At 39.5% G+C, this 27,693-nt stretch overlaps 2 protein-coding genes across 5 annotated transcripts in view; one reads left to right on the top strand and one right to left on the bottom strand.

Annotated features, from left to right (window-relative positions):
• LRRTM3 (leucine rich repeat transmembrane neuronal 3) overlaps positions 1-19,867 on the bottom strand; it is a 110,598-nt gene extending 90,731 nt beyond the window's left edge. The window contains exons 1-2 of one of the 2 annotated variants that reach the window (XM_080402761.1): positions 1,954-19,867; positions 100-1,631 (exon numbers count right to left, since the gene is read on the bottom strand). In XM_080402761.1, coding sequence (XP_080258887.1) covers positions 100-1,631; positions 1,954-1,957 — 1,536 coding nt within the window. In that variant the 5' untranslated portion in view covers positions 1,958-19,867. Of the gene's footprint in view, positions 1-99 lie in introns of both variants that reach the window. The other variant, XM_080402760.1, reaches the window with a different exon arrangement.
• The window catches only part of CTNNA3 (catenin alpha 3), a 523,251-nt gene that overhangs the window by 244,033 nt on the left and 251,525 nt on the right, over positions 1-27,693 (top strand). The window lies entirely within an intron of this gene.

Here is a 27,693-nt window from a genome sequence, read left to right as displayed (position 1 = left end):
AGAAAAGTGAGAAAAACGTTCCCTTTATAGTCCCTAGAGTTCAATAAAGCACCACTATTTCCCAGCTTTTAAAAGCTCTTTTATCACAATGGTTCATACCTCACATTCCCTGGAGCCTGATTTGTTATACGTGCAGGGTCCTGTTCCATTCAGCAGCATCTCACTGGTTTCAGTGTTGGTAGGTTTGTAATCTACATAAAATTCCTGTGTGCTTGGAGTCATTTGCTTCAGTGACTGTCTTTTCTTTTTCCTGTGCCTTCGCATGAGAGAGCGCTGCTGCAGCTGCTTCATACTGGCTGGGTAACGCTTCCATGACACATAGATTACCAGCAGGATCACAAGCACAGACAAGAAAAGGGCCACGCTGCCTGCTATGATTTTATGGAAGGAGATGTGTTCTGTGTCGTGCTCAGGTTCAGAGCTCGATTCAGTCGCTCCAATAGTTGGGGGCAGAGGGGGCTTGCTGTCATGTTTAGGCCTGGTGAGTTTTGGTTTAAATGTTGGCTTTGGGAGAGCTCGTGCTAATTCAAACCTTTCCGTGGTACTTTTGCCACAGATGCTGTAGTTTTTCACTGCATCAATAACATTCACCCCTTGCAGCTCTTTGGGGCTGGCACAAATAATTGTATTTTCTCTCAGCCCTTTAAAACTTTTAAGCCAGTTTACCAGAGAGCAAATGTTTCTGCTGCATTCCCATATATTCCCGGCAAGGCTGATGTCATTGAGGGATATCCAAGAATCCAAAATTTCTTGACCAATAAACGTGAGCTTGTTTGAATCCAGGTTGAGGCGCTGTAAATTGGGCACACACTGAAAAACACTAGGTCCACTGAAAGCTTCTATTTCATTGCCAGATAAATCAAGTCTTTGTAACGAGCTCCAGGTCCAGGACATAGTTTGTCCTATCACACTGATTTTATTCCACTGTAAATAAAGGTTCTGAAGGCTGACTAGCCTTGGGAAAAGTGCCAGGTTGAGCTTAGAAAATTGATTGTGCTCCAGATGAAGCTCTTTCAGTCTGATCATGCCTGCAAAGACATTCCTTGCTAAACTTCGGATGCGATTATAACCCAGGTCCAACAGTTCAAGGTTCCTACAGTCTTGAAATATTCGAACAGGGATGGTTCTTAGGGAATTGGACCGCAAATGTAAACTGAGCAGCTTCCTTAAGCCCCTGAACTGTTCAGATCCCAGAGACTGCAGCTGATTGTATGACAGATCCAAATTCCGAAGATTTGTCACAGGTCTGAAGGTATTATTAAGAAAATAGGAGATTCTGTTGGAACTCAAGATCAACTCTTTTAGTCTGCGTATTCCACTGAAAGCATTTTCGTCAATATTGCTGATGTGGTTATGGTCTAAATAGAGCCAGGTGAGTTGATTAAGACCTTTAAATTGATTGTATTTTAGTTTTTGGAGGCTGTTATATCGAAGGGACAAACCTAAACAACCAGCAGATATACTTGAGGGAATCTCCTGCAATTTCTGAGATTCACAATATACCATTTTGCCTTCACACCTACAGCCCTTAGGGCATCCTCGTTCAGCAGAAGAAAGCATTGTCAGTAATACAGTAGGGGCTATTACCAGAGCTACAGCTGATCCGCTCAGTAGCCTAATTACATTGAAACCTGGAAATAAAAACAACTTAGAAAAGTTATCCCCCCACACATCAGTCATTTCTTTCAATCATGCTAAAATCTTTTATTTCAACAATCATTTTAAAATCCCTAGCTCGACTCAACTACTTTTCACATTGTTTTCTTTACTCAGATTTTTTTTTAAAAGAATACCTTTATATAAATAATGAAAGACAGTTGGGTAAAAGGTGTAATCCCTAAGCAATTTAACTGTAATGACAAATCACATCAAGGTAAGTCTATGGAGTAATTAAAGCACAGGCTATGCAGTGGCTATGAACTATACATAAAAAAAATAACATGAAAAACATACCCATCCTTTGTGTTGTTCAAAGGTCGTCCTTAGGTCTTTTGTTTTTTGCTTAGTGTGCCACAAGCATGGCAGCCCCTGTCAGCTGCACTGTAGTGAGTCAGGGCTCGCTGACACCCAGGAAGAAAAATTGGACCCCTTGGGAGATGGACCGATTTTGGAACATTATTCTTTGCCAGCCATGCAGAACACTCCAAGAATAAATCAATCCCGACACAGCATTCGCAGCAAAATGTCAAATTCTTCCTAGGTAATAGGATCTTCATGGATATTACGTTTTTGCATCTTTATAGTTAGGAACCTGGCTTTTAAAATTTCGCTTTATAGGAAAGCATGTTAGATTCCTCCAAGCACAGTTTAGCTATCTGAATTCACACATCTGTATTCCATAGCACAGCAGTTCTCTTACTTAGTACCCGATCCGGCTAGGAAGCTGCTTTGTAGCATAGAAGGTAGAATAAGCCCGTACAATGAACAAGCTCTGCTCACTTCTGCACACTGTCATTCTGAAAGCTCCGTCCGTCCGACTGTTGCTTTGGTTTCGGGGAATGCAGTCTTATGTAAAGCTGCCCCCAGTGGTGAAGAATATTATGGGCATGTGCAGAAATGTCTTCCTTTATCTTGCAAATGAGTAAGCTCTGCTGGGAAAAAGTGTGATTGTTCTGAGCGACTAATAGAAGCTGAATGGTCAGCTTCGATGTAAACTAGTGAGGTGTGATGAAATAGCCAAAGCCTCTTAGTCTCTTTTGCTGTTTGTGAAAGCTGTTCTGCATCCTTGAACTTAATAGCTCAGCATGCACTGCTGAGACTTTTGTCTGAAGGGCTTACATGACATTTGTAGGACATAGATACAAATTTTTGGTCCGAAGGGTGTTTTGCTTTTTTTCTTACTGCGTTAGATGTGTTCACATGACCTTTTTGCAATAACTCACTATTTTTAAGCGAAGTATCAGCCCCCTCAGTGTGTCTCTCATCGAGCGTTTCAGTGGGGACACTGTATTTTACAACATGAAAAATGTTTTGGAGCTGACATTTTGCCTTTTTGCTTTTTTTCTTCTCTGTTAAAAGGCAGAGTGCCAGGAGGTTAGAAGAGAGTATTGTGCTCATTTATTTCCCAACTTGCTGTCACTTCGTTCCACAACACTAACGCTTCAAACACAGGCTTCCGTAACCCTGACAATATAGGCACTAAGCAGCTTGGTGTAGTACCGTAATCAGCTGAATTATTTTTACTGTAACTTATGACATGGGCAGGATTTTTTGTGAAGGTGTAATATGGAGGCGTTTTTAAGATGTGTGACCCTGGGCAGTCCTTATACATCAGATAAAGAGCCATCTTCTCTTTCCTTATTCTTCCCTTCTTTCCTGCATCCTGTAGAGAAGGGCACATCCTCTTATCTGGGCAGAGAAAAGGTAAGGTGCTGTTACAGCAAATGCACCACACTGGCAGCCTTCTTTCACCAAAAAATGTGTGATCAGAGATGATGACGGGGAAGTGTAAAACCATGGCTCTTTGTCATGCAAGAATAGGCTAGAGCTTGAAGAGAAGTGTGCTGCCCATTAAAAGAGGAATATAGATTACAGTCCCTCAAATGCAACCAGGCGGCTCTGAGAACTGCTTTTCCTTTCTAAGGCAGAATCCTTACCCCTTGGAATAATGTGCTTTGACTTTTCCCTTATTATTCACTGCTGTGAGCATAGAAGAACTTAAAATGAGGTGAAACCTGAAATTTTCCATGCATTAAAATGCCAGCATTGCCAGTACTTAGTCTGTGAATGACTTCAGGCTTAGAGTAATCCCACTAGTATTAACACACCTATCTATAGTCCCTAAATTAGGAGCACAGTCACCCCTGGCTAACAACTATGAACATCTTTCATGTCAGGAGTCAGAAATAGATACCTGCATCAAAGCACATCCTGTGGAAATTCTCCCCTTTGGGTCAGATTTGGGGGGGGGGGGGGGGGAGGGAAAGGGTTAATTCCTCCATTAATCTTTGTCACTGCCACCATCTCCTGTTCTCTATTACAGCTTGTTTCTGGCTCTTAAATCTGATCTGTAAGGTTGAAGAGTCAGTGACAAACTGCAGACTGCACTGGGATCTGTGATAGTCTGGGGAGCTGTTCTGCTGATGGGAGTGTCATGTGCCAGTCCTGGTGTGCCTGTTATAGATTTTCCATCACTGCTTTGAGGTCTCTCTGTACTTGATGGAGCAGGCTTGGCAGCTTCAGGAGACAATTCAGACCATCGTTAAGCCCATTTGCACCTTGGAACTTGTGCTCTTCCTCTGTTGACAGTAGAGGATGCCTGTGACAAGTAAACTCTTCATTGAAATGGCTCAGTTAGGATCCTGAACTTAGATGGCATGAAATTAGGTCTGAATCTTCACCTGGTTCAAACACAGCATGTAAAGCTTTAGGTAACAGCCAACTTCTTTCTCCTGAAGACTTGGTGATACTTAGGATACCAGCTCAGTCTGAGCCTTCTCCCCAAACTTTCCTTATCCTCTGGCTTTTCCTCTTTTGTCTTCTCCCTCCTCCATCTTCATTGTGGAGTTGACAAGTAACTTCCCTGCCACCATGAGTCAGCAGAGCTTCAGCAGCTTTTCCAGGGTTTTAATAATTGCCAATATACTGGGCAAATAAGAGGGAACAGACACTCTTTTACCATGAGTTATTTTCATTTTTCTGAAAGGGGTGAGACATCAAGAGATGAACAGAGAGAGCATCAAATCTATGTTAATGGATTGCCAAATTCAATCTTCTTTACTGAGATCCTTTTTGAATTACACAAACAGGAAAAGTGCCAGTGTCTGATAAACAGTTTTTTAAAATTACATTTCTGTATCTTCATACAGCTGAATGGGTTATTTTCAAATTATGGATATAAAGCTCTCCCAGTATGAAACATTTCATACAAAATTTCAGACCAGTCTGGCCATATTATAAACTAAGGAAAATAGAGAATTAAGTTAAAGCTGTGTTTTAAATAAGAAGATACAATGCAAGGGTTAAACCACTTACAAAAGGTATCAGCCACACCTTATGTACCTGTGCAATCCCATTACATTACCATTTAACTCATGTAACCAGGTAAAAAGAACTCAAGGCCAAACTGGTTAGCTTCTTTTATGGTTAAGCTATTTTTCATTGGAACTAATACCATGACTCCGGAGTGCCTAAAACCTAGGAGTTTGTTGAAGGCTTGGTGTGAATGTAACTTGTACTCTGTGTGAGTCTGTGTGTATTAATTCTGCAGGATACTTGCTATAGTCACAGGGCATTTTAAGTTCATCTCTCTGTGCCATGCTAGGCAGCCCTGACTCCTCTCCTGGCAGTCAGGAACAGGAGGTAAAAACTGCAAGGAGGAGAAGCCTCAATGACTTCGCATTGGCTGAATATTAGTGCTCAGAAACAATGTTGTTCCTTCTCTTCTGCCAATCAAGACAGCATTTTATGTGATTCTGCAAAGACAGATACTCTTAAGAGAAAGCTTTCATTTATTTGTGTACTCTTGCACACAACCTATGTTTTGGGATTTCAGCCTTAGATGCAAATTGAGATGCCACAGAACCTGGGAAGCTTATTACTTTTGAGTTGTTTGCCTCTATGATCACTCTGATTTGTTTTTCTGGGCTTTTTCTAAGGGAGAAAATGGCATACATCAGAAAATACACTGACAAATGTGTTGCTGAATATTTTTTAGCATTCATACAGATGAAAAGTGATGTGTTGGGTGGAACCTGTGTTGAAAACCTTATTTTCTTCATCAGCACAATAGACAAATTAAATTCAAAGTTGTTTGGAAATAATGTACTATACCAAGGTAACAATGGCCCAGACTTTTCTCTTGGTACTAAACTCTTTAATAGGTTTTCTGACTGGAAATTGTTCTAGGTGGTTTTCACTACTATCTGATTTTGCAGCAATTTGTTTTAATTTAATTTCATGTTTTATTTTGGTTTTGCTTATGTAGTTAAATTCTAGTATGTTTTCTCTTTTCATTCATTCTGGCTGTAGTTTCTGTACCTAGCTGCATCTTTCCCTATGGAAAGTTTAACATGAACTATAGCCAGAATAGTAAAGGGTGACCAAAGATGACATTCACTGTGAAAGCCTGTTCCTCCACAGAGCCGGATGGGAATTTAAACATTTTGCAGAAGAAAGGGGAAACAGCAAATCTTGCTTTTCTCTGGGTTATGAGAAGGCACATGTAATGAGCAAGTACTTCTGTTTGCTAAGTACATTTGAAAAGGAAGGATGACAGAATTGTCAGGCTCCAGTGGAATAGGGATGAGGGGTATAGGGAAGAGGTGTAAACTTTCCAAAGCATAAGGAACCAGCAGTTACCAGCTTCTAGGGGCTTTCCACGTAAATCAGCTGTCAAAAGCCTTCCCCTGTTCCCTCACTTGCTTCTTATCAGGCTTCCTCAGGACATTTCATGCTTACTCTTTAAAGTGCAGTTCTTGTTTAATGATGTTGTTACAAGAAAAGGAATCATTAAAAAAAATGTTTCTGTTTCTGTTATTCCTGTAAGAAATACATTCAGAAAGTCAGTATGATCCTTTCTAGCCACAATGCATTATGTTCTTAATGCACAAACTTCAGAATTTAGACTTCTGGATACAGCATTTTTCCATTCACAGATTCGGCTCCTGGGTCTAGGAGTGCCTTTATGTGTGTAATTGCATGTCCCTTTGGGGAACTGTAGTTAAACAAGTGCTGCACTGTGTTCTTTTTGGGTTTATGAAATGACAACGTGTCTTTCCCTTGACTTTATTTCACTATAAAGAAACTAGGAGTCAGCTGGGTTAGTAATAGTAGCTTGTTCTAAATGGTACTGTAGTGTGCTATCACTGTATCATTAAGAGTGGATAAGTCTAATAAAATGTGTTTGCAATTTTTGAGCCAGTGATTAAATGAACCTGCTGTTCCATGAGGATCAGATTAGAGCTGGGAGAGTATAACTCACAGTGTAAGTACCAGAGCGTGGGAAGACAGAGGGAGATTCAGGGTGCAGGATTTGCCAAAGGCAGCCATAAGGAAAGGGAAATGTGGGAAAGCCAGGTTCAAGGAGCATGCAGGCAAGGGAAATAGAGGCAACAGAAAATTATCTGAAGAAACCGGGAAAGAGGACTGAGAGTAGGGAGGGTCTTCTCCCAGCAGTTTGTCAGTACTGACCCAAAGGACTGTGGTGGTAAGTGGTAGATGGTGAGTGCATGTAAATGAAAATATCCCCTTGCTCTCCTGCCAGGAACAATTAGCTTTGCAAGGACTCCCCTGGTCTCTGTGAGGGTGAAAGGATCCTGTGGTACAAACTCTGTGAGAAGCTGACGGAACATCTGAAGCTGAATAGGAGCCGTGCCCCTTTTCTAGGAGTCAGTAACCTCTGTAACATCCTATTGCTTGTAGAGGACATGAGGGACACATCTGTCAGTTTGTGTATACCCTGAGGATCTCCTCAGTGCCATGGTTCACAAGGCCACATAGGCTATCGCTTTCCTCATGCACTTGCTGAATAATGAAGCTTTTCCAGTTGTACAGTTTTGTTTAAATCTGTGCACTGTGGATAGGTCACAGGGGCCTCTAAGCTATCCCCAGGTAGATAATGCTGCCTTCAAGCCTACATCCTTTGTTCATGGCATCCAGTGGCTAGATTCTCTACATCCTATCATAACTCCTGTATCCTTAATGAGGCACTGGACACTCAGGTGTTCCCCAATTGACTTTTTGTCGTGTCATTTTGAAGCTGTTTGAAGCAAGCAGCCTGTACTTCAGTCTTATCCTCTGGAGACATGAACACATGAGATGCAAAGCTATCATTTTGCTTACTCTCTGGAACTGATAGGTGCCACTTCTGTTTCAGTGGTTTTAGTGTTGATTCATTCAGACTTGTCCTCCAGCATCTTGGTGAAAGGTGAGCATGAGTAGAAGTAGCTGAAGACAAATGATCATCACTGAGGGAAAAGAAATTAATTACATCTTACACATAGTTCTAGCTTCAGCCTGCAGAGCATGAATGATATGTGCCGTAAGTGCCCTGGAGATGTGTAGGTGCAAAATGAGAGGCAGTCTTAGTGGCCTCTGCTTGTGATTCTGCCTGTAGTCACTGTGAAGATGCCAGGGAGCTGAGGTTAGCATAAACTCAGGTTTGTTGCAAATGCTTCCCACTCTTTTATGGGCCTGGATGCCATCGCTGCAAGAGTGCCTACTGTCATGTTGTCCAGGCAGCCATGTATGGGGTTTATCTAGCCTAAAGTATTCAGAAATTTTTAGGTGTCTCCATGAAGTATGCCTGCTTATGAAGTATGATTTGTTCTCATAGGGGTATCTGACTCCTGCCTTGCTATAACAATTCTGCGTGTGGATCAGTGGCAGACTATGATAGATGACAAAGGTAACAAACTTACTTCCTAGGGTAACATGACTAACATGGACATCTTCTAGAACAGTTTTGTTCATGGAGAACCCTATAATGGCTGGGACATCAGGCTGGAGGTATTGCATAACTGAATTCAAGCACAGTTGCAGCCTGGTCCCAGCAATGTGACTGACATCCCTGGTGCAGCTCTGTGCTGCCATGTGAAGAATCAGAGGGGACAGGGAGAAGCTGGTTTCAGAACAGTACCTGTGTGGCCCTTCCGGCTCTGTTTGCTATCACAGGCTGCTCTGAGCTGTCATTGGCTGAAGAGTACATGGCTTGCCAGTCATGGTCATGGTTGATGAGCAGTAAAAGGGAGAAGTGTAGGTCTCTGGTGTCTCAGTAAGACTGAGGATAAAACCATGGGTCATTCAAGAATGTCTGGCTTTATCTGATAGTCTGCCTAGAACTAGTGTGATGAGCAATTTAACTGTGGGTTGGTGGAGCATGTGCATGTACGTAAATACTACTTTGGAGAATGACTTGGAAAACTGGAATCTCCAACAAAGTTTTTGTTTAAGTGGATGTGTTTCAGTAGAAGATTTGTACAAATAAATATTTTCTGATAAAGACACTTGATCTTTTTTTTGGGGGTGGGGGGTGGGGTGTGTGTAGTGAAAAATCCTGACAGTGTCCAGTTCTGGCCGGAGGGAAAGGAAGGAGCTCTGAGCATGTCCCGTCTTATTGGTCAGAACAGGAAAACAGGAACAGTGAAATTTGACTTAAGGACTAATGAGGTGGTCGTAGTGTCAATAATATGACCATTTTGACAGTGTTTTATTTTCCACCAAACCCTAGACCTTTTCAGTCTTCAATGTTGTTGTGTAGTTAAAAAACCTCAGGGCTAGCCTTTCCTCCTCAGCCGTTCCCTCTGCCTTCATGCCTTTGCCTATAACTTGACCTTCTTAACTCCTACCCTATGTACACTTCCCTGAGGAATTAATATTTGTCAGTTGCTCAGCACAGAGCATATATATATACACAATGCATGTTCAACACTTGTGCTTAGGAATTTCAGACATGTTCCGTATTATGCATTTAACTTCTTGCTCCTTGGCTCTCCAAATAAAACTGCCTTGGCATCTCACTATATGCTGTAGCTGTAGGGTCAGTTATTCTGTCAGGTCAGCCTGGGGATATATGATGGCTGCTGTGGCTTCTTGACTGCTGGAGGGAAGCAGCTGGCAAGAACTTTCATTATAGGAAGACCATGATGTCACCATCACATCAAAAGCTATTAAAAAAATCTCAGAATTTGTTTTCCAGACTTTAGCTTTTATCCTGATTTTCTTTGGTTCTTAGTATCTCCACTTATGAGAGAGGGATAGTGACATTTAATTATACTACAGGTTGATCAGCATTCACTTGCTTTACTTTTTGTCTGACACTCCTTATTTTCCAACATATGTCTTTTCCATCAGTTAAGCCATTTATTCCTTTCCAGACTCCCAACACAAGTTATTTCATATCTGTTGTCATTTTTATTGCTTGCTACGGATATTGTTAATTTGATGTTTTTTGGGGTTTTTTTGAGCTAGGATGATCAAATAAAATTCCATGTGAGGACATGATAGTCATAAAATACAGGAAAAAAGGCTTCTTCTTAAAATGCAAATTTTTTTCAAGCCTTTAGTTAATAAAGTTGTCAACTACTGTTCACTGTAGTACCTTTTTTGATGTTGCAAGAAAACCATTTTGAAAACTATTTAAAAATCTGCTTAATATTACCTTTAATTTTCCATATGAAAGTTGTGATGAGCAGATGGTATTTTTCAGCTAGCCGAAAGATATGTGCACATAACATTTCTTAGGATCAGACCTAGATTAGTAGATAAGACAATTACCCTTGTACTTTCTAGTCTTACTGCTCTTCAGTGAAAACAGGCATACAGATGTAAGCAGTTAGAGTGCAGAATAGCTTGATGTCATTTGACCTGTTGAAATAGTCTAAAATAAATTCCAATTTCGACTTTCACTTCCTTGTGCATGAAAAACTCTATAGAGGAAAGAAGCATTCTAGCTTACCTCTGTTAGGACTCATGCTTGTACTCAAGGGTCATATTCTGAGATTGTGATTTCAAATCCAAAGACAGAGTGATGTGTTACTATACAGCATTAGTAATGTTTTGAAGAGAAAACTAAACATGACAGTTAGGTGGATCTGCAACTGTAAGAGAAAAACATGAACAAAGTTAAGAAGCGTATAATTATGTTAATTCACGCTGTGACTAGCATAAAAATTATTTATTCCAAATGGTTACAGTTGCATGCTTAGTCACTCCTTCCCCAGCTTCAGCCTAATTCTGTTTTCTGGCATTTTCCTGCAAAAACATTTGCTCTCTTTTTCATCAAAAGTTTCAGACTTTTGTAGCTTTTAATAATTCAATCAAGTCTTTTTCAATTAAGCAAGCTACAGCAATTTTAAGATATTCCAGCTTTGGTAGCTGGTGTTCCTGAGAAAGCTCGGAATCTTAATTATACTGACAGTCTTGGTTAGCTAACCAGCCTGTAATCTACTTCTACTTAGTCACGGAAGTCACTTGTCTGTGACTGTAATGATGGACTAGAACTTTCTGGTTTTAAAAAAAACAAAACTACAAAAGGTGCTTTGTTGCAGGTATGTGTTGACTGTTTCATTATTTCATTCTGTATTTGCCATCCTTCTTATTCTTTTCCCATTGGTGTATCTGGCAAACAGAGCTCTGAAGAAACCGTATGGGATTTAAATGACTTATTAGCTCATCTTTTCAGGCCATGTCTACCCAAGAATATGGTCTTAAATTGAATGTGATTAAATAATAATAATAATAACAAACCAACCAAAGCCCAGCATATTTATGTGATTTACAAAAGTGCAACATACTCCCATGTGATTAATTTCAAAACAAAAACCTTTGTTACTGCAGATTTATTTTGGTTTCTATGACAGTATACTGTTTATTAAAACTACGTGTCTTTTATCCAGTGGACAGGACAGCAAACAAATGACAAAACCAACTCAAAGAGACTCGTAATATTATACAAGGTATTTGCCTGCTGTGCCACAGTGTAACACATTAAATATCTGCAAAATGTTAGTTTCTGATTGACCAAAATGTTGAAGAGTGCTGCAGGCAGAAAGAGGAAGAGAGGGAGCTGACACAAAGAGAAGAATTGGAGTTTTCACTTTTTTCTGTCTTGCAACAATAGTGGGATAGGCATGTTGTAGTTTTTGCATTTTGTAAATCCTTCTAGCCAGTATTCTGTGTCTCCTAAGTAGGTAAGAAGCTTAAAACCACCTTTCTTTCTTACAGCTTAGTTGCATACAGAAAAGGTTAGAAAGTGACAAATGCTGCCAATTGATAACCAAGCTCTGGGCGGCCCACATCATGGAGACAGGACAGCTGAAAATAAGTGAGCCAACACCTTTATTTCTGTGTCCCTAAACGGTAACAAGAGTTGGGAGAAAATAGTAAGGACCTATAAATGTGAACTCAGTTTCAAAACCAAACATTTTGCCTGCAGACGCGTGGGAAGCAGGCACATCTCCATCTACGTGTTCTTACAAGGTACCTTTTTTGTCATATATGACAGAAAAATCTTCTCTGTAATAGGGAAATCATGCAGCTTGCTGATTTGATCTTGCAGCACATATTTGTGCCATCTTTTATTTGTCATTTGGACAATTTGACCAGATTGAAATCCAGAGCGCGAATAGACACGTGCCAATAAAAATAACACAACAAAAATGCTTTCTGTGCTTGTTGAGCTTCTACTGCTGCTTGTTGAGCAGTTTCCCCTGTTCCTTTGTAAGACTGTAAGCTCCTAGGAAAGGAATGTATTTTAGTCTAGCAATGTAAGACTAAAAAGGACCTTAATCTCAAGATAATTGTGTACACATCTAATACAGAGAACAGTCATAAACAGAGTGATGTCAAAATGTTTAGTTTGAAATTCATAGGAAAAGTAACAAAGAAGGACTTTTCAGGGGAACCCAAATATATCTTTGATTCTTTTTACTTCATCAATATGAATAATGTCAGCGGTACGGTTTAGTTTATACTATGATATTGAACCCCACAATACAGTCTCTGTGGAATTCCTTCTAAGATGATGTGCCTTGGCACTGTTTCCATGCATAAAGAATAGGGTAGTAAAAAAAAAGACAGAAGCCTCACGTTTCAATGCAAAAGTGGAAAAGTAACTAATGGGTGTTAGGAAAAGTAAACCAAAAAAGGTACTGTATGGCCATGTTACTGAGTATGGGCTGTCTCTTATTCAGTCTTTGCTCTTAGAGGAATCTTTGCAGTTTCCTTTAAAATACCTAGTGGTTGCCACTCTGAGACAGAAAGCTGGAAGAGATCCAGTGCTCTTATCTGACATGGCAATTTCAGTTCTTTATGTGATTTAAAGTCAAGTAGAAATATGCTGTTCTAACAGAGATATCTGTAAACGGATAAAAGTCTTGGAGGTGTATCACAACATCACTGTATGAGAGAATCTCCAAAAAGAAAACTATAAATGTCCTTGAATGTATTTGCTTCTTACATAAGTACCATGGTATTTGGAATTCTGTGTTGGATACTTGCTGATCAAAAGATTAACATTTTAAAGAAGTTGATACTTCATTTGTTCACATAAAGACCAGGGTTTAACATTCCACCCTTTCATACACACAGAAACATGAAAGGAACACAGAGTGAATATGCCAGGCTCTGTTACAGTTGAACTGCAAGACATGATTTCGCAAAGCTCCTTAATTTTGATAAAACAAAGTTTTATCCAAAGACAGATTTAGAATGGGTTTCTAGTAACAGTTTCTACTCTGGTTATTCTTGTCTGTGCGCAAAGTCCAAATCCTCTTGTGGCATTTATCGTACCTTTAGTGCGAACTGTGGAAGCCTACTTCTGTCATTACCCATTACCGATGTGGTGGGGATTAGCATAGTACTGATAAACTTCCAACTTGGATCTTCTGCTTTAAAAAGGTTGTTGTAAATTAGATCAGGGTTACCAAGAAAGAGAGAATTTCCACTTTTTGTAGCATAGTTTTTTACAGTTAAATGTCTTAATTGATGACTATTAATTATCACATAACGAATGTGGTTCCTTTGATGAATTTCACAGTGGGAGAGGATTTTCCATTGGCATATTTTTCTGTCTTTTATTGACTGTTTAATGCCATATCATATCATAATACAACAAGTTGCATCCAAAAGATTAAAGGGGGGAGTTGCTAATCCTTTTAAGTCTGGCAAAATTACTCTCTTGAATGTTCATATAATTTAATAGATATGCCAGTGACCTTTCTTCTGTTGTGGTTCTTTTTCACAGCCACTCAAAGTACTGGATGGCTGTTTCACGTCCCTTTACTTTAGACTGTTTATCTAGTACATTTTCATTCTTTTCCTGTGTTGCCACTTATGTTGCCAAAAGTATTTTTTACTTTAGGCCACTTGCAGCAAAATTATATGAAACCCTGTATGTCCCACTGTGCCTAGAACATGTTTCAAAAAGAGTAAATGCTTTCAGTGGTTTACAAGTTTACAGGCTCTGACACTCTTTGCTAGTATTTGTCTTTTGCTTTTGTGCATACAATCTGCTTGGGTACCATATACTACTTCCTTGTCAGAGGCTGGCTGGAAGTGTCGTGTGTGCCAGCAGTGGCTTATTTTACTTGCCACAGTTTAATGCAAGAGCAGTCAGCAGCAGAAAAGGAATCTGCTTTGTTTCAGTTCCCATTCTTTCCATTGTTGCCATTCAGGAAAGGTAGAGACCACATACAAAACCATTTATGACATCATTAGGCATTTTCTCATGTTCTCAAACAAAAAAGAGAATTTAAAAAATATTGAGAGTTTTTGCTCATCATTATATGAAGTGATAGGCTATTTAAACACTTTCCAGGAGCACTAGTGAATAGGCATATCAGTGAGTCAGATATGAATGTGTATGTCAGAGCAACAGTATCCTTCAGCACATATTTTTGATTGTCTGTCAGAGGTCGTTATTAGGAACTTGGTGATGAATTTCATGATTTAACGTAACATTTACTGGGTGTATGTTTTGCTGATTTCTGTTCCCCATGGTATTAGTGACTGTCTTTATTTGTCTCCAAGTTGTACTCTACATGTTTAGAACAAGGGTCAGAGGTGAATATTTTATGTAGTGTCACTGTTTGGAGAGTTCTACTCTTGATATTCAAGGTGATTAATCTATCATATTTTATACTAAGATTCCATTTATACATTTTTAATTTACACATCAGTAACTCTTACAGGACTTACATGTGTTAGACGTGCTTTTGTGTGCTGTAGGTGATGTTTTTAGAAGACTGATAAAATCCAATATGGAAATATTCTGTTGTCTTAAAGTCTAAGAGAACCTGTAGGAGTTGTTGCTGGATTTGAAACAGAATGAATAAATGGGAGCTCACTATAAAGTGCTGCTGCCTCTCCTGAGTTTTGTCGTAATGCTTATGTAATGGAATAGGTTTGGGCGTTCATCAGTACTGGCCTCCCATTGTCTTCCCCAAGAAAGGGAATTATTTCACATGAAGAAAATGCATTTTAATGTTTTAATTGTTCAATGTTGAGACTGTTAAATGGAGACTACCTTCATAAGTCAAGAGACAAGCAGATACTGCATAGCATTGAAATTTGCTTGGCTCCGTTTACAACCACTTAGTCTAAACACACTGGCCTGAAAAATGTTCTTCTGTTATAAGTAGCTGTCCCTCATACTGTTGAATGTCTTCATTTAGGGTTAGGAAGCTGTGCTGTAACATTGTGTCTTCAATTTGCATCTTAATTAACTTTGAACTGAAGCAGATAACTTATTTGACATTCTAAAGGGGAGCTTTTGTGTCCAGTTATTCAGGATTAGTATTCCATGGGGAAGAGGCTGAGATAATCAGATTTCAGCACCTTGTGAAAAGTCCCTCGGGTACTGGATAAAAGTCTTGTTTGCAAGGTTCATTTCTGCTAAGTACTATGAGAATGTAGGATGTCATGTTTCAGCCTTCTCAGCTCCTTCTTAGATCTACAATTAAAGGTCAGTTTAAGCCATGCATATTCATCCACTTTGCACTGAACCGAGTAGTTTCTGTGAGTCTGTGTGTGTATCTGACTATACTGGTGCCAGTTTGTAATGTGTCAGCCTTCAGATTCATCGCAGCCCGGTGACGGTGGTGGTGTTCTGTGATTTGAGGTGTTTTCTTTCTCCCCGCTACAGCCCTTAATCAATATACAAATCTAAGTTGAATCACATTCTAATGCTCAAAAGGTAAATAAACATCCATTTGATATTTATATATAGGATTTTTTCTGTAGCAGACAAGGAATGTGTTTTGATTTTTCTGAAGACTGTTGCAAAATGTTATTGCTCTGGAAAAAGATTTCAAGGGAAATGCGATAAGTCTTTTACCAAGATACTTGTCATTCCCATTTAATCATAGCTGAAACAACAATGAATGCTTCTGACACAAGTCTATGGGGTCAGATGGGATCCACCCAAGGGTACTAAAGGAACTGGCGGAAGAGCTCACCAAGCCACTTTCAATCACTTCTCAGCAGTCCCGGTTAACCAGGGAGGTCCCAACCGACTGGAAGTTGGTATATGTGATGCCCACGTAGAATGGCTGGAAGGAGGGTCCGGGGAACTACTGGCCTGTCAGTCTGACATTGGTGCTGGGCAAGATTATGGAGCAGGTCATCTTGAGCGCCATCACATGACACATACAGGACAACCAGGTGATCAGGTCCAGTCAGCCTGGGTTTATGGAAGGCAGGTCTCGCTTGACTAACCTGAACTACTTCTATGATGAGGGAAAGGCTGTGGATGTTGCCCATGGCCAGGCCCAAAGGGTGGTGACAAATGGAGTTGCCACCAGTTGGTCACATGTGGTGTTCCCCAGGGCTCAGTATTGGGGCAGTGCTGTTTAATGTCTATATCAATTATCTGGACAAGGGAATTGAGTGCACCCTCAATAAGTTTGCAGATGACAACAAGTTGGGATGGAAAGTTGCAAAGTTGAAGGTTTTAGGGTTGGTAGGGTTTTTTTTTTTTCTGGTAATTTTTCAAATTAGCTGTTCCCTTTATACACAATAAAAATTTACAAGACATATAGGGACTGGAAAGTAAAGTTAAGTATCTGTTTCCTCGAGTAGAGTCACAGCTCTAGGTCTGTTTGGGTTTATGTCTGTATTGGTATCCCTTTTGATGTGAGAGGTAGACAAATGTTACAGTTCTAACAATAGCTTTGCTTAGGCAGAAGGGTAAATGTTGGAGGCAAAGATTATCTTCTTTGTTAACTCCAGTTTCCCTGTACACCGCAAGAATCAAATAGCAGTTGAGTTAAGCCTTATCAGTACTGTTTCAAGCCTCTTTCAGCTGGGCCACAGCCAAAAATACATACTGCGTTATTTTTCTCTGGGTACTGCAGTCCCTGGATTTGATGAGATCAGATAATTTAAATTATTTCGTAGCTCAGTGCCTGTGATGTTTATCCCTGCTTTTCCCTACTGTACTTACACAAGCCTCCATGAAGCAACAACAACTACCACTTTAATAATACAGTCTAATTTCTGACCAGGTTTGCATGTCTTGGTTTTTTTATGTGATGCTGGCATATGCTTGCCTTTTATCTGGATAAAGGCTTCTGCGGCCATTATTTGACTGATTCTATGGAAGTATGAGGAATTCTTGCAATTATTTTCAATGAAACATTTTTTAGAGTTATAGTTGAAATTGGGATTTTCTCAGGCTGTCATGCCTGGCCTGGGTGTGCCAAATGTAGGGTTGTGCTGAGGATTAAAGTTAAAAATCTTGAGTTAAGAAAGATGCTCAGAAGCAGAGTCATGCTAGACTTGGGGCAAGGAAGCTCACTGCTCTTACCAAGGAGGCATTTCATCATTTACAAGCGTTTCATTATTTACCGAAGCTATGTAAAAGTAGAAGTGGTTAGGGTTAGGGAAAGACTGGAGCTTTCCATTTTGGCGTTGATCTAAAAAGTACTGACACAGTGAGGACAGGGCAAATGCTATTCATTGTTTGGGAAAAACTTTTAGTATTTCCCCTGGTCCAGTCCAAAGAAGGGTTTGTCTTATCTATGCTAATATTATGTCCTCTTCAGATTAAATCTGTGACCATGGCCAAAGAATGTTTGTGTAATTGCCATAACTGTATTAAAAAAGGCAGTAGCAGGTTAAAGTGAGAAGTAGTATATGTTATTATATGCCTGTTTTCATATCTAGGATCTTCCAGATCTTTATAATCAGACAAAGGTTTAGAATCAATTAAAAAAAACCAAACAACCAGCTTTGATTTAAGACACGGGATGGTTAATATTCCTTCTGTTACTACTTCGCTGCCAGATAAAACTCCCACCACTTCAGTGTTCCATGCAGTAAATTTGGTTTTGTTGTGGGGTTTTTTCCTCCTTTTACTGGTGATTCATTGAGATTAAGCACTTGTTAAACTGCACTTTTAAAATTTCTGTTTATTATTTTTCTATGGTTGGTATCTGAGAGCTGCTTAAAAAAGTCGACACATTTTTCTACCAGGCTAACCTTAACTCAGATTTTCTAGTATTAATTTTATTTAAAGAAATACAAGTTGTAAAAAACATTGCAAAGTGACTTTTTTTAGAGAGAGCAGACAAATTGAGCTTGGTTGAATACTGGGGAAAATTACCACTCCTCTCCTCCACTCCATTCCAAAACATTTTCTTGTCCATATGCTTTCATCAGGAAAGACTTTTTTTTTTATATAATTGATGTCCTGGATCGATTTTTTTTAAAGTTGCTCTTTCATTCTCCTTCTTACCTATGCCTACACCCAAACATCCTCACCCTACAAATCTTAATTTGCTTAACCGAGGTAAATAACAGGTATATGGTGGACTTAAACAGCTGTACTGAAAGAGGGATCAAAGGAGGGTAGCTAGGGTAAATGGAGTGCTGTGAATTATAGTAATTGTGGAATTAGGTTAGAAGAACATAAAACCAGATCTGAAGGCAGGAAGGTGTGAGATGACAGCATGGTAGCAGGGGGGACAGGTGAAAGGAAGGAGAAAAAAACCCCACAGGATCTAAAGGGAATTTTGGGAAGCAAAAGAAGGGCAGGACCTCTGATAGTAAAAACACAAATGTTAATGTATAATCCTTTCCTTTAGCACAATGAGGTCATGATTGCTTTAACTGTAATCAGCTTTAATGAAAAAGGCCAGTTCTTGTAAATGAGAAACTGAGGAAATTTATGGCAGAAGGGATAGAAGGGACTCTGTCAGGCAGGATTTGTGGTAAGGGGAAGGATCTTGCAAGGATTAGAATTGTGATAACTTCAGAGCCCACACCAGGCAGGAGAGGTTGAAAGCTGTGGAGAAGGTTGTGGTATTGAATAGGGTTGAAGACTTCTTGGTTGTTAGACCAGAAAAGCAAAAGTTTATAGAGAAGTGCATTTGGGATGAGGGACAGATTGCAGAAAACAGTCTGGTCATCTTTAACAAAGACCCTGTTTTCGAGTGGTGACACTAAGAGAAGGCTGCTTGCACTCTTCCTTAAAGGCTCAAGGGACTCCCTAATTTTCTTTTTGTTTTACATATGCCCACAGGATCCCTAATTTTTTAATAGGAGGACTTTTCCTTTATTAGACCATTGCTAGGGTCTAGGTAGTACAGAAGTATTAGTGCCTGGTCCTGCACTTGGGTCACAACAACCCCATGCCACAGGCCTGGGCAAGAGCGGCTGGGAAGCTGCCTGGTGGAAAGGGACCTGGGGGTGCTGGTTGATGGCTACCTGAGCATGAGCCATCAGTGTGCCCAGGTGGCCAAGAAAGCCAACAGCATCCTGGATTGTACCAGTAATAGTGTGACTGGCAGGACTAGGGAAGTGGTTGTTCCCCTGTACTCGGCACTGGTGAGGCCGCAGCTCGAATCCTGTTTTTGATTTTGGGCCCCTCACTACAAGACAGACACTGAGGTGCTGGAGCGTGTCCAGAGAAGGGCAATGAAACTGGTGAAGGGTCTTGAGAATAAGTCCTATGAGGAGCAGCTGAGGGACCTGGGGCTGTATCCTGGAGAGGAAGAGGCTCAGGGGGGACCTTGTTGCTCTCTACAGATGCCTGAAAGGAGCTGTAGGCAGGTGGGGGTCGGTCTCTTCTCCCAGGTAACAAGTGACAGGACAAGAGGACATGGCCTCCAGTTGCGCCAGGGGAGGTTTAGTTTGGATATTAGGAAAAGTGTCTTCACTGAAAGGGTGGCCAAGCATTGTAAAGGCTGCCCAGGGAGGTGGTTGAGTCACCATCCCTGGAGGTATTTAAAAGATGTGTAGATGTGGTGCTTAGGTACATGGTTTAGTGGTGGACTTGGCAGTGCTGGGTTAATGGTTGGACGTGATGATCTTAAAGTTCTTTTTCAACCTAAATAATTCTATGATTCTGTGATAAAGCTCATTCTCTCTGTTGGCTGTCCTTGACCTGACCTTTGTCCTTTGGGCCTCACCACCTCTACAGGTGTAAATGCTTAATGTGGTAATGTGGTTACCTTGTTTAGTCTAGGTTAAAAGTGCAATTCAGGGAAACTGGCTCCTGATAGGGAGTAACTTATTGTGGTATCAAAGTCCTTGAAGGCATTTTGATTAGGAAACTTTAACATACCTGCTCAAATGAACTGTTAATGGCTTAAATTGTTCCGTTGTGGAGTCCAAATACAGGTGTGTGTTCTGCTGGCAGACATTTAATCAAGTCCAAACATTTGATATTTAATTCTGTTCATAATTTTCTCAGAACACCACTGCTAGTATGACTGTTGTGTTGTAACAGAGGTGAATGCGTTTGATATTCTGAGATACTCCCTGGTTGCTGATCAGGGCTTTTATGTAACACAGACTACAGAATAGGTTCTGATGGCCTTTCATTGTTTGGAGGTCACGTAATCTTTCAGTTTAATGAAACCATTTGTGTACACTGAATAAGAGAAAAATCAATTTCTGAGGTATTGATTAGAGCAAAATTCAAAAGATCAAGTATCATGCTTGATCTTGAAGTCTAGGGCTTAATACTTTGTTCAGCTAGGTATTAAGTGTTGTGCTTGGCTGCTCATCATGGATCAGGATCATGAAATAGAGAATGAAATGCTGTTTCAAGCAACAGTTGTTGGCTTTCGGCATTTAGGACCACTAATGGGGAGTGTTCAGGCGTGAATTGGTTCTAGATTTATCAAGATTCAGCACTTCCTAACATAATTTTAGATTAAAATACCAATTCTGTGTAGGTCTTTAATGTGTAAATTATTGGCTGGAGCAGCAACAGTGGACAGTATACAGAAAGGCTTAATCCCAGCCCTAGGAGTTTATAATCTCATTGGAAAAAAAGACAGGACAAGTGTTTTCAGAAGACTGGAGGGAGTGGAAGATACGATAGTTCTGTTAAGAGCTGTGCATTCTGTACAGCCGGATGGTTTGACAGCATTGACCCATATCGATTTCATTGGAAAGTTGAGAGTAATTGCTGCCATTATTTAATTGATGCTATGAAGCTATCACAACAGATAAAAAGTGTATATAGTAGCTTCACTACTGTTAGAATGATAATGCTTCAGTTTCTTAGTGCTTTATACACTGATAAATCAGGATAATCAACCAGCTTTACCTGAGGGGTGGATCTTCGCACAGACAGGAAAAACGTATTAGACACTAGACAGGCAATTAGGCACAGAAAGAGGAAAACCTGACTGTCCTTTGCATTTCAGTCTTAGTGTATTTACGTCTTTAACATAAACTATTTTTGTCCACACCCTGGGATGAAAGTTTTTTGAGAAATTTCTTTGGATTCACTAAATAATTAGTAGTGTTGTTATTACTGCTTCTCTTTTCAGAGCTACAACTGTGTGTGTGGAATAAAATGCACATTTCTCTCTCCATTCTCACAGTCTTACCTAATGATAGTATGTAGACATGTTAACCTTTCTCTTGTATTGGGTATGGTACATACATCTCTAGATGTCCCATAGTTGTCCTATCCAACATCCCATTTGCTTTCTTCTCCAATGGTGAATCTTTCTGCATAGAACAATTAAACATAACAAAAAGAGAGGAGGAAGAAAGTAAACAGACTCGAGCAAGGTACATTGGATGTAGTGTAACGTAGTCAGGCTGAAGGTATCGGACGCTACATGGAAAGAGTTAAACTTCAGTCCTGAATCTTTAAAATTCTGTTTATCCTGCAGCAAGGAAAGGTGCCTCTCTTTAAGGGTTAGTTAAAATTATTCAATGAGAATAAAACTTTTATGGCAAAAATTGTTCCCTGAGGAAGAATGGTATTACAGGAATAGAGAGACTTGCCTGCCAGTCTGGTCTCAGTGGGAATATGACACGTAGAAACAGCATTTGTTCATTTCTGAGTGTGTATTAAAGTGATTTCTTTGGATGCTTGTAGTGATGCAACTCTCAGACCACAGCCAAATTGTCACCCGCACTGGAAGTTATTTGAATTGAAATAATTTAAACAGATCTGTTAGAAATCTGTTAGTCACTCACAGAATTTTGTTATTGCAGCAAAAGGCAATTCATTCCTCAAGACTATAGGAAGGTATTTAAAATCAGTTGGAAAACTGGATTTAAATAATGCCTAATAAATGTGGAATTAATAAAAACTAATGCATATACAGAATATTTCTAATTTATTATACTCATTGCATTAGAACTTTTAAATTACATTGAATTTTCGAATGTATAATGTTTGAATGCATACAGTCCTTGAGATTGCAAGCAGGTTAACATAATCGTGAAATACAACGGACTGATAACAATAGAAGAAATCAGCAGTTTTATCGTTTTGTTTAGATTCTGAAAATCAGACATGAGGAACAAGATAAGTGTTCATAGATTTTATTAGTAAATTCCTCATCTGCGTAAATGTGACTCAGTTAATGACAATGAAATGGTTCCATGCTGAAGTGAGGGTGCTTTAGAAAGGGCTCTTAGCTGAGAGGTTTGTTTTTCTTTCAAGGAAGATGATGTAAATATAAAACATATTAACCTACTGATGATAAAAAATTATAGATCTAAATGCTACCAGTGCTAGCAAAGTTTTTAAGGTTGATTGACGTGAATTATAACTGGCAGCCATCACCTCTGGCATGCTTATGGCTGCTGCTGAGGTGACATGCTGAAATCAGTGATGAGGTACATTTTTAATCCATAGTGTGCCTATGGAGCTGGACAAATACTCGTTCCCTGAAGGTATACTGCATTTTCAGAGTATTTAAAAAGCTAAGAAAGTATGCTGAGCTTCATGCTTCCACTGCTTTTAAATCCCAACTCCTCTTACAACTGGTATATATCAGTGTTAGGCAGAACTACATGGTTTGTGGAACAGACTTCTCTGTTAAATTAATACTGGGTATACGTCTTTGTCTTTAGATAGGCTGTAAATGTAATTAAAATATTTGTGTTTTTTCTGTTTTGATAGCAATGCATTTTGGTTACTGGTCTGTCAGATTACCATTGATTAAATTACTAACACATATGATTTCCACTGAAAGCCAGAGAAACGGAACTTTGTATTTTCTATCTCCCATATAAGCTAAGATGGTCTGAGAAATCTGTGTCACTTCAGTGAGCTGTTTTCCCCTTCCTCTGTGGGCCAGAGGACATTAAATGTGATCCTTTGGTTAACCAACCTGCAGCAGCTCTCAAGTGCTTATTCCACACTCACGGCCAAACTCAATTTTTAGTAGAAATAGAGGCAGCTCTGTAGAAGAGTTTAATCAGGTTTAGGATGCCAGATTTAAAGTCTTTATTCCTCAGCCATTTTCATAGATGTTTTAACTGTATCCAACTCTATCATTGTATTGTCTGGAAACTTTGTTTTAAAGTAGCGATAATTTTTTTTGAATGCCTGATTCTCACCATAGGGGCTGGAAATTAAATGATAGGAAAAAAACAGGGTTTATGAGACATCTCTAGCAACTGAACTATATTTTATAGAAATAAACTTGTAATTGCAGTGTGTAAAGTATGAAAATATTAGCTTCAGTGTTTAGTGTTAGGTTTGATGGGCAAATAAACATACAAATGTTGCAGCGCTGCAGAATTGTTACCCGCGTCAAAACTTGAAATGTAGGTTGCAGGAATGTTACTTGTAGTTTGAGTTCAGATGCTGAACTTCAGAAATAGGCTGTAAATTATAGAATGTTCTTTGTAAGGAGGCTTAGGCTTCTGCATTTCAAAAATGATTATACTTAGCAATTATTTTGTTTTATTTTTTTGCATAATCAGATATAAGTGTGATGCTATATATGCACATGATGACTAAAATTATTTTTATAGAAATGAACACTTTTTCAAGTGAAGTCAGTTCCTTGGAATACCATTTATGAGAGGTGGCAACAAAGACAAAAGCATTTATATCTCTAGATGCCCCCAGTAAGCAGGTGACACTGTATCTCAAAATTGAGAGTGATGTGTTTTAGAGTGAAAAGACAGCATCTGGGCTTGTGGATTTGTGAGCTGGGAGCCATGGAGCTGTGAAAGCACAAACATGAGGGATCCAGGCTCTGAGGGAGAAGAACTGAGAAGTGATGGCTGTACTGCAGGATGGATTGGGAGACAGAGTGGAAAATATAAGGATTATTTGGGGGCAACATTTACTTGGCATTTGGAAAGGCAGATACTTGAAGATGACTGCCCAATACCATAGGACAGCTGGGTGTCTACCTTTCCTCTGTTCTCTGCAGCACAAAACTGCTGGGTATGTCATCCCTTGCTGTTCTTAGCCCTCCCAGGGCTGTTTCCAGTCTCTCACACTTCCCAGGTCTCAGTTTTGATTATAGTGTAAATAACTGTTAAGGCAAATATTAGATATGTTAAGGACTTTGTTTTATCAGGAAATGCATTAAGCAGGCATATAAAACTACAGGCATATCTGTTCATATGCACGTGACCCACATTTGCGTTTTCAACAACAGATATAATAGATTCATAGTTAAGTCTTTTGGGCTATTTATGCATGAAAAAAAAAATCACATTTGACATACATTTTGTAGTTGTGTTGACCAGAAGGCCAAGGAAAATATCATTTTCAGCATGCATGGCATAACACGGTTGGTCTGATGGCAAAATCATTAGCACTGGTATATTTTGTCTTTGTTGCCATTCAAAACAGTGAGGAATTCTGATGTGTGAGAGAATACAGTTGTTACTGGACTAAGACATACTTAAGTGGTATCTAGAAACACGTGCTTTCTGCTGATGCTCATATTTTTTATGAATTCATGTGGCAAAGACTGAAAAGAGTAATGGTATGTACCATCAACACTGTTATAATGGCATACATATTTTATGAACTGTGAAACATAGATGATAACCTACTAAGTTTATTTTGGTGAACAAGATTCAGAAGAATAAGAATATTTGTGTAAGTTCTTTAGTAACTGGCATACCTGTTGGAAATACTGTGTTTCTCTGGCTTCATTTACTATGGGGGTTTTTTTTTAGTGTATATTTTAGTTAGTATACTATGTTATTGTTTAGTCCTTCATAATAGAGGAGACTTGTAGTCATCTTCAATATTTCAGTATGAAATTTTCAAAGCAGTGTAGGTGTTGTAGAAACACAGCTTATGGAACGTGATGACAAATCTAGTAGCTAAGGCTCGTTATCATTGTGGAGTTTATTTCATTAACTTGAATAGTATGGGATCAATCTCCCCTCCTCATGTATTTCAGTCATCTAACAATGTATGTGATACCGCAAACAAACCCAACAAAATGGATTTTTAGCTTGCAGTATTCTAAGTCCAGTCTTCAACTTGGTATCCCCGTTCTAGAAGTGGGCATGCCTTGTTTTTGTTTTGGACTTGTACAAACAGGGGAGAAAATAGAACCTTGACAATAACAAAGAAGTAACAACAAAATCAAGTAATCTGTCAGTATTAACGGAATAAGCAGGGAGCTTATTTTTCATGATTGGTGCAAAACAGAACTGAGACCCCAAATGAATGCTGCAGTGATGGGAATACTTACAAAAAGAACTTATCTTCAGAACAGAGTCCACGCTTCTCTGGTTAACATCCAAAAAACAAAAGAAAAAAAAATACAGTCTGAGTCGTCTAGTGAAAAGAAAATCTAGTTTAGAAATTGAGTGCAAAATCAGAAACTAAGCCAAGATTTTTTATTTTTTTTAATCCCTCCCTCTGCCAGCTTGGGCCCTCACAAAACAACGGTGTTCCAGGAGGGGCTGGTAGCTACACCAGTGCTTGGCAATGGGATTTTTTCTTTCGGAACAGCTATACACTGCGTTTAAAAGAGGGATGACTCCTGACTTTACTTAAGCTTGTAGTTAAATCAGCGATCTAGATAAACGTTGGAAGTATAAAGACATTGTAAATCCCGTCTCCAAAGCATACAGTCCCTCTATGCGTGGAGAATGAATGTTAAGCAGTCTTAAGGGAGTGAGGTAAGTGCGCCACACAGAGGAGTGGCTGCAGCAGGAGTGTGAATCTGTGGGCGCTCACTTAGGACGGAGACATCTCAGTTCTTGTTCTACCTTAATGAATTTTTTGGGGTTTACCTCAAGACTAAAGAAAAAATCCTGTGAGAAGGGACCACGTGGCCTACCCTGAAGTATGTCAGCAGCATGCTCTGGCCCCTTGGCACCTGCATTGTCCCCTCCTTCAGTGTGAGGGATGAAACACTGTCATATCTAACCTGCTCTGTAGTCTGGTAGACAGGCCTGGAAGCGAGAGGAATGGGATGTGAAAGTATGTCAGGCCAAGTTGTGTGATATCCTGAGATATTTATCTGATCTCTGGAGTGAGGAGGGTAATTGGATGCACTCTGTTTGTTAGTTTCTACTAGCTAACTCTTGGTAATTGTTCTTTTTGTGTATTATGTTTCTAAATTGCCCTGCAAGAACTAGCACTCACTCCCTATTGATTATATAGGGAATGTAGAGTGCTGTCGATAGATGGCATTTAGTTTTGTGCATTGAAGTTACTTGGAGAAATTCACGTGGGTGTCTGGATCCAGCCTGAAATTCTCAGTCCGCAGTACAGAAGGTGATACTGCATTTAAGGCTAAGTTCTGTTGGGCCTCTACTCACTAGAAATTCTTTGTTTAAACCCTCTAGCTGTTTTGAAAACTAGTTTGACAATGCTGAAAATTGAAGGGGATTAACAAGATATACATGGAATTTGTGACAAACACATAGAAGGAACTTCCACTGTGTGGTACATAGTGAACATCAGTGTCAGCAGTAGGTAGCATGTTTCTTAGCAGATTAGCAGATAGTTTCTAGTAGTCTGCTTTTCTCTCAGATAGTAACGTTGAGACATTGTTAGAAATTCCAGGAGATACAAGTTGTTATTGTCTTTTTGCTTTTCATGTTAGGTAGCATCTTGAATTGAAGGCAAGGAAAAGAGAAGAGAAGCATCTTTGAAATAGCTACAGTATGCAGGAAACATTAGCTGTGAAGCTGCAGTCCTGACTAATTTCTGTTTGCCTCGTGCTGGGGGAAGTAAAGGACTCAGACTTCAGGCAACTTAGTAGTCCCCATCCCCCAGTTACTGGCATTCCCCCCGATGGGACCGGGGGGGGGAGTGAAGGGAATGAGAAACCACCAAAAATCAGCAGTTCTCTGAGCATGGGGAGTTGGCCAAACTCTTTGTCACAAAAGAATTATCTGGCTAAAGTAGTGTTTCTTTTGTCTGTGAATTGTTCGTGAACAGGCATTCCTCTTCACTTATAGATTATTCACAAATGTTGAAATATTTTGTGAACAAATTTCAGCCCATGGAGATGAATATTGTTCATGGTATGCAGCTGGTCACCTAGGTCAGAGTATTGTTTATACACTTAGATTCAGTGACTAAAAAGTAATGAATTACGCGTCGCTAGCTCTGAGACACATTTTTATTCACTGCAGCTGTGGATTTGCATTAAGAGGTAGATACTACCTCTGGCTCAAGAAATCCCAAGCTCAGGAAGTTATGCTGCATGTTGCCAATAGGTTGGAGCACATAATTTAGAAAACATCAGTGTGTATTTTTTCTGTCCTACATATTTTTCCTAACCGTCCCTGGCTGATCACTGTCATAGGGTACTGAGCAGTGGGGACATGTGGTCTTATCTCTTATGCATGTTCTTGTATTTATATGAAATCCCAAACACTTGTGTGTATACCTTTTTTGATGTGATTGAGTTTAACGTAATGCTAAATTAACCGGGAATAATCATTTGGGGACCATCTGAAAAAGCTTCACACATGAGCACAAACATTGTACATGGGGTCATTTTTATGTGTTGCTTTTGTATTAGGTAGATTGTTCTGCTGAACTATGGCAAA

The sequence above is a fragment of the Falco punctatus genome (genome assembly GCF_963210335.1).
Source record: "Falco punctatus genome assembly, chromosome: 9".
In the NCBI taxonomy this organism is placed as follows: domain Eukaryota; kingdom Metazoa; phylum Chordata; class Aves; order Falconiformes; family Falconidae; genus Falco; species Falco punctatus.
Note: the sequence above shows the minus strand (reverse complement) of the source record. Positions and strands in the feature narration are given on the sequence as shown.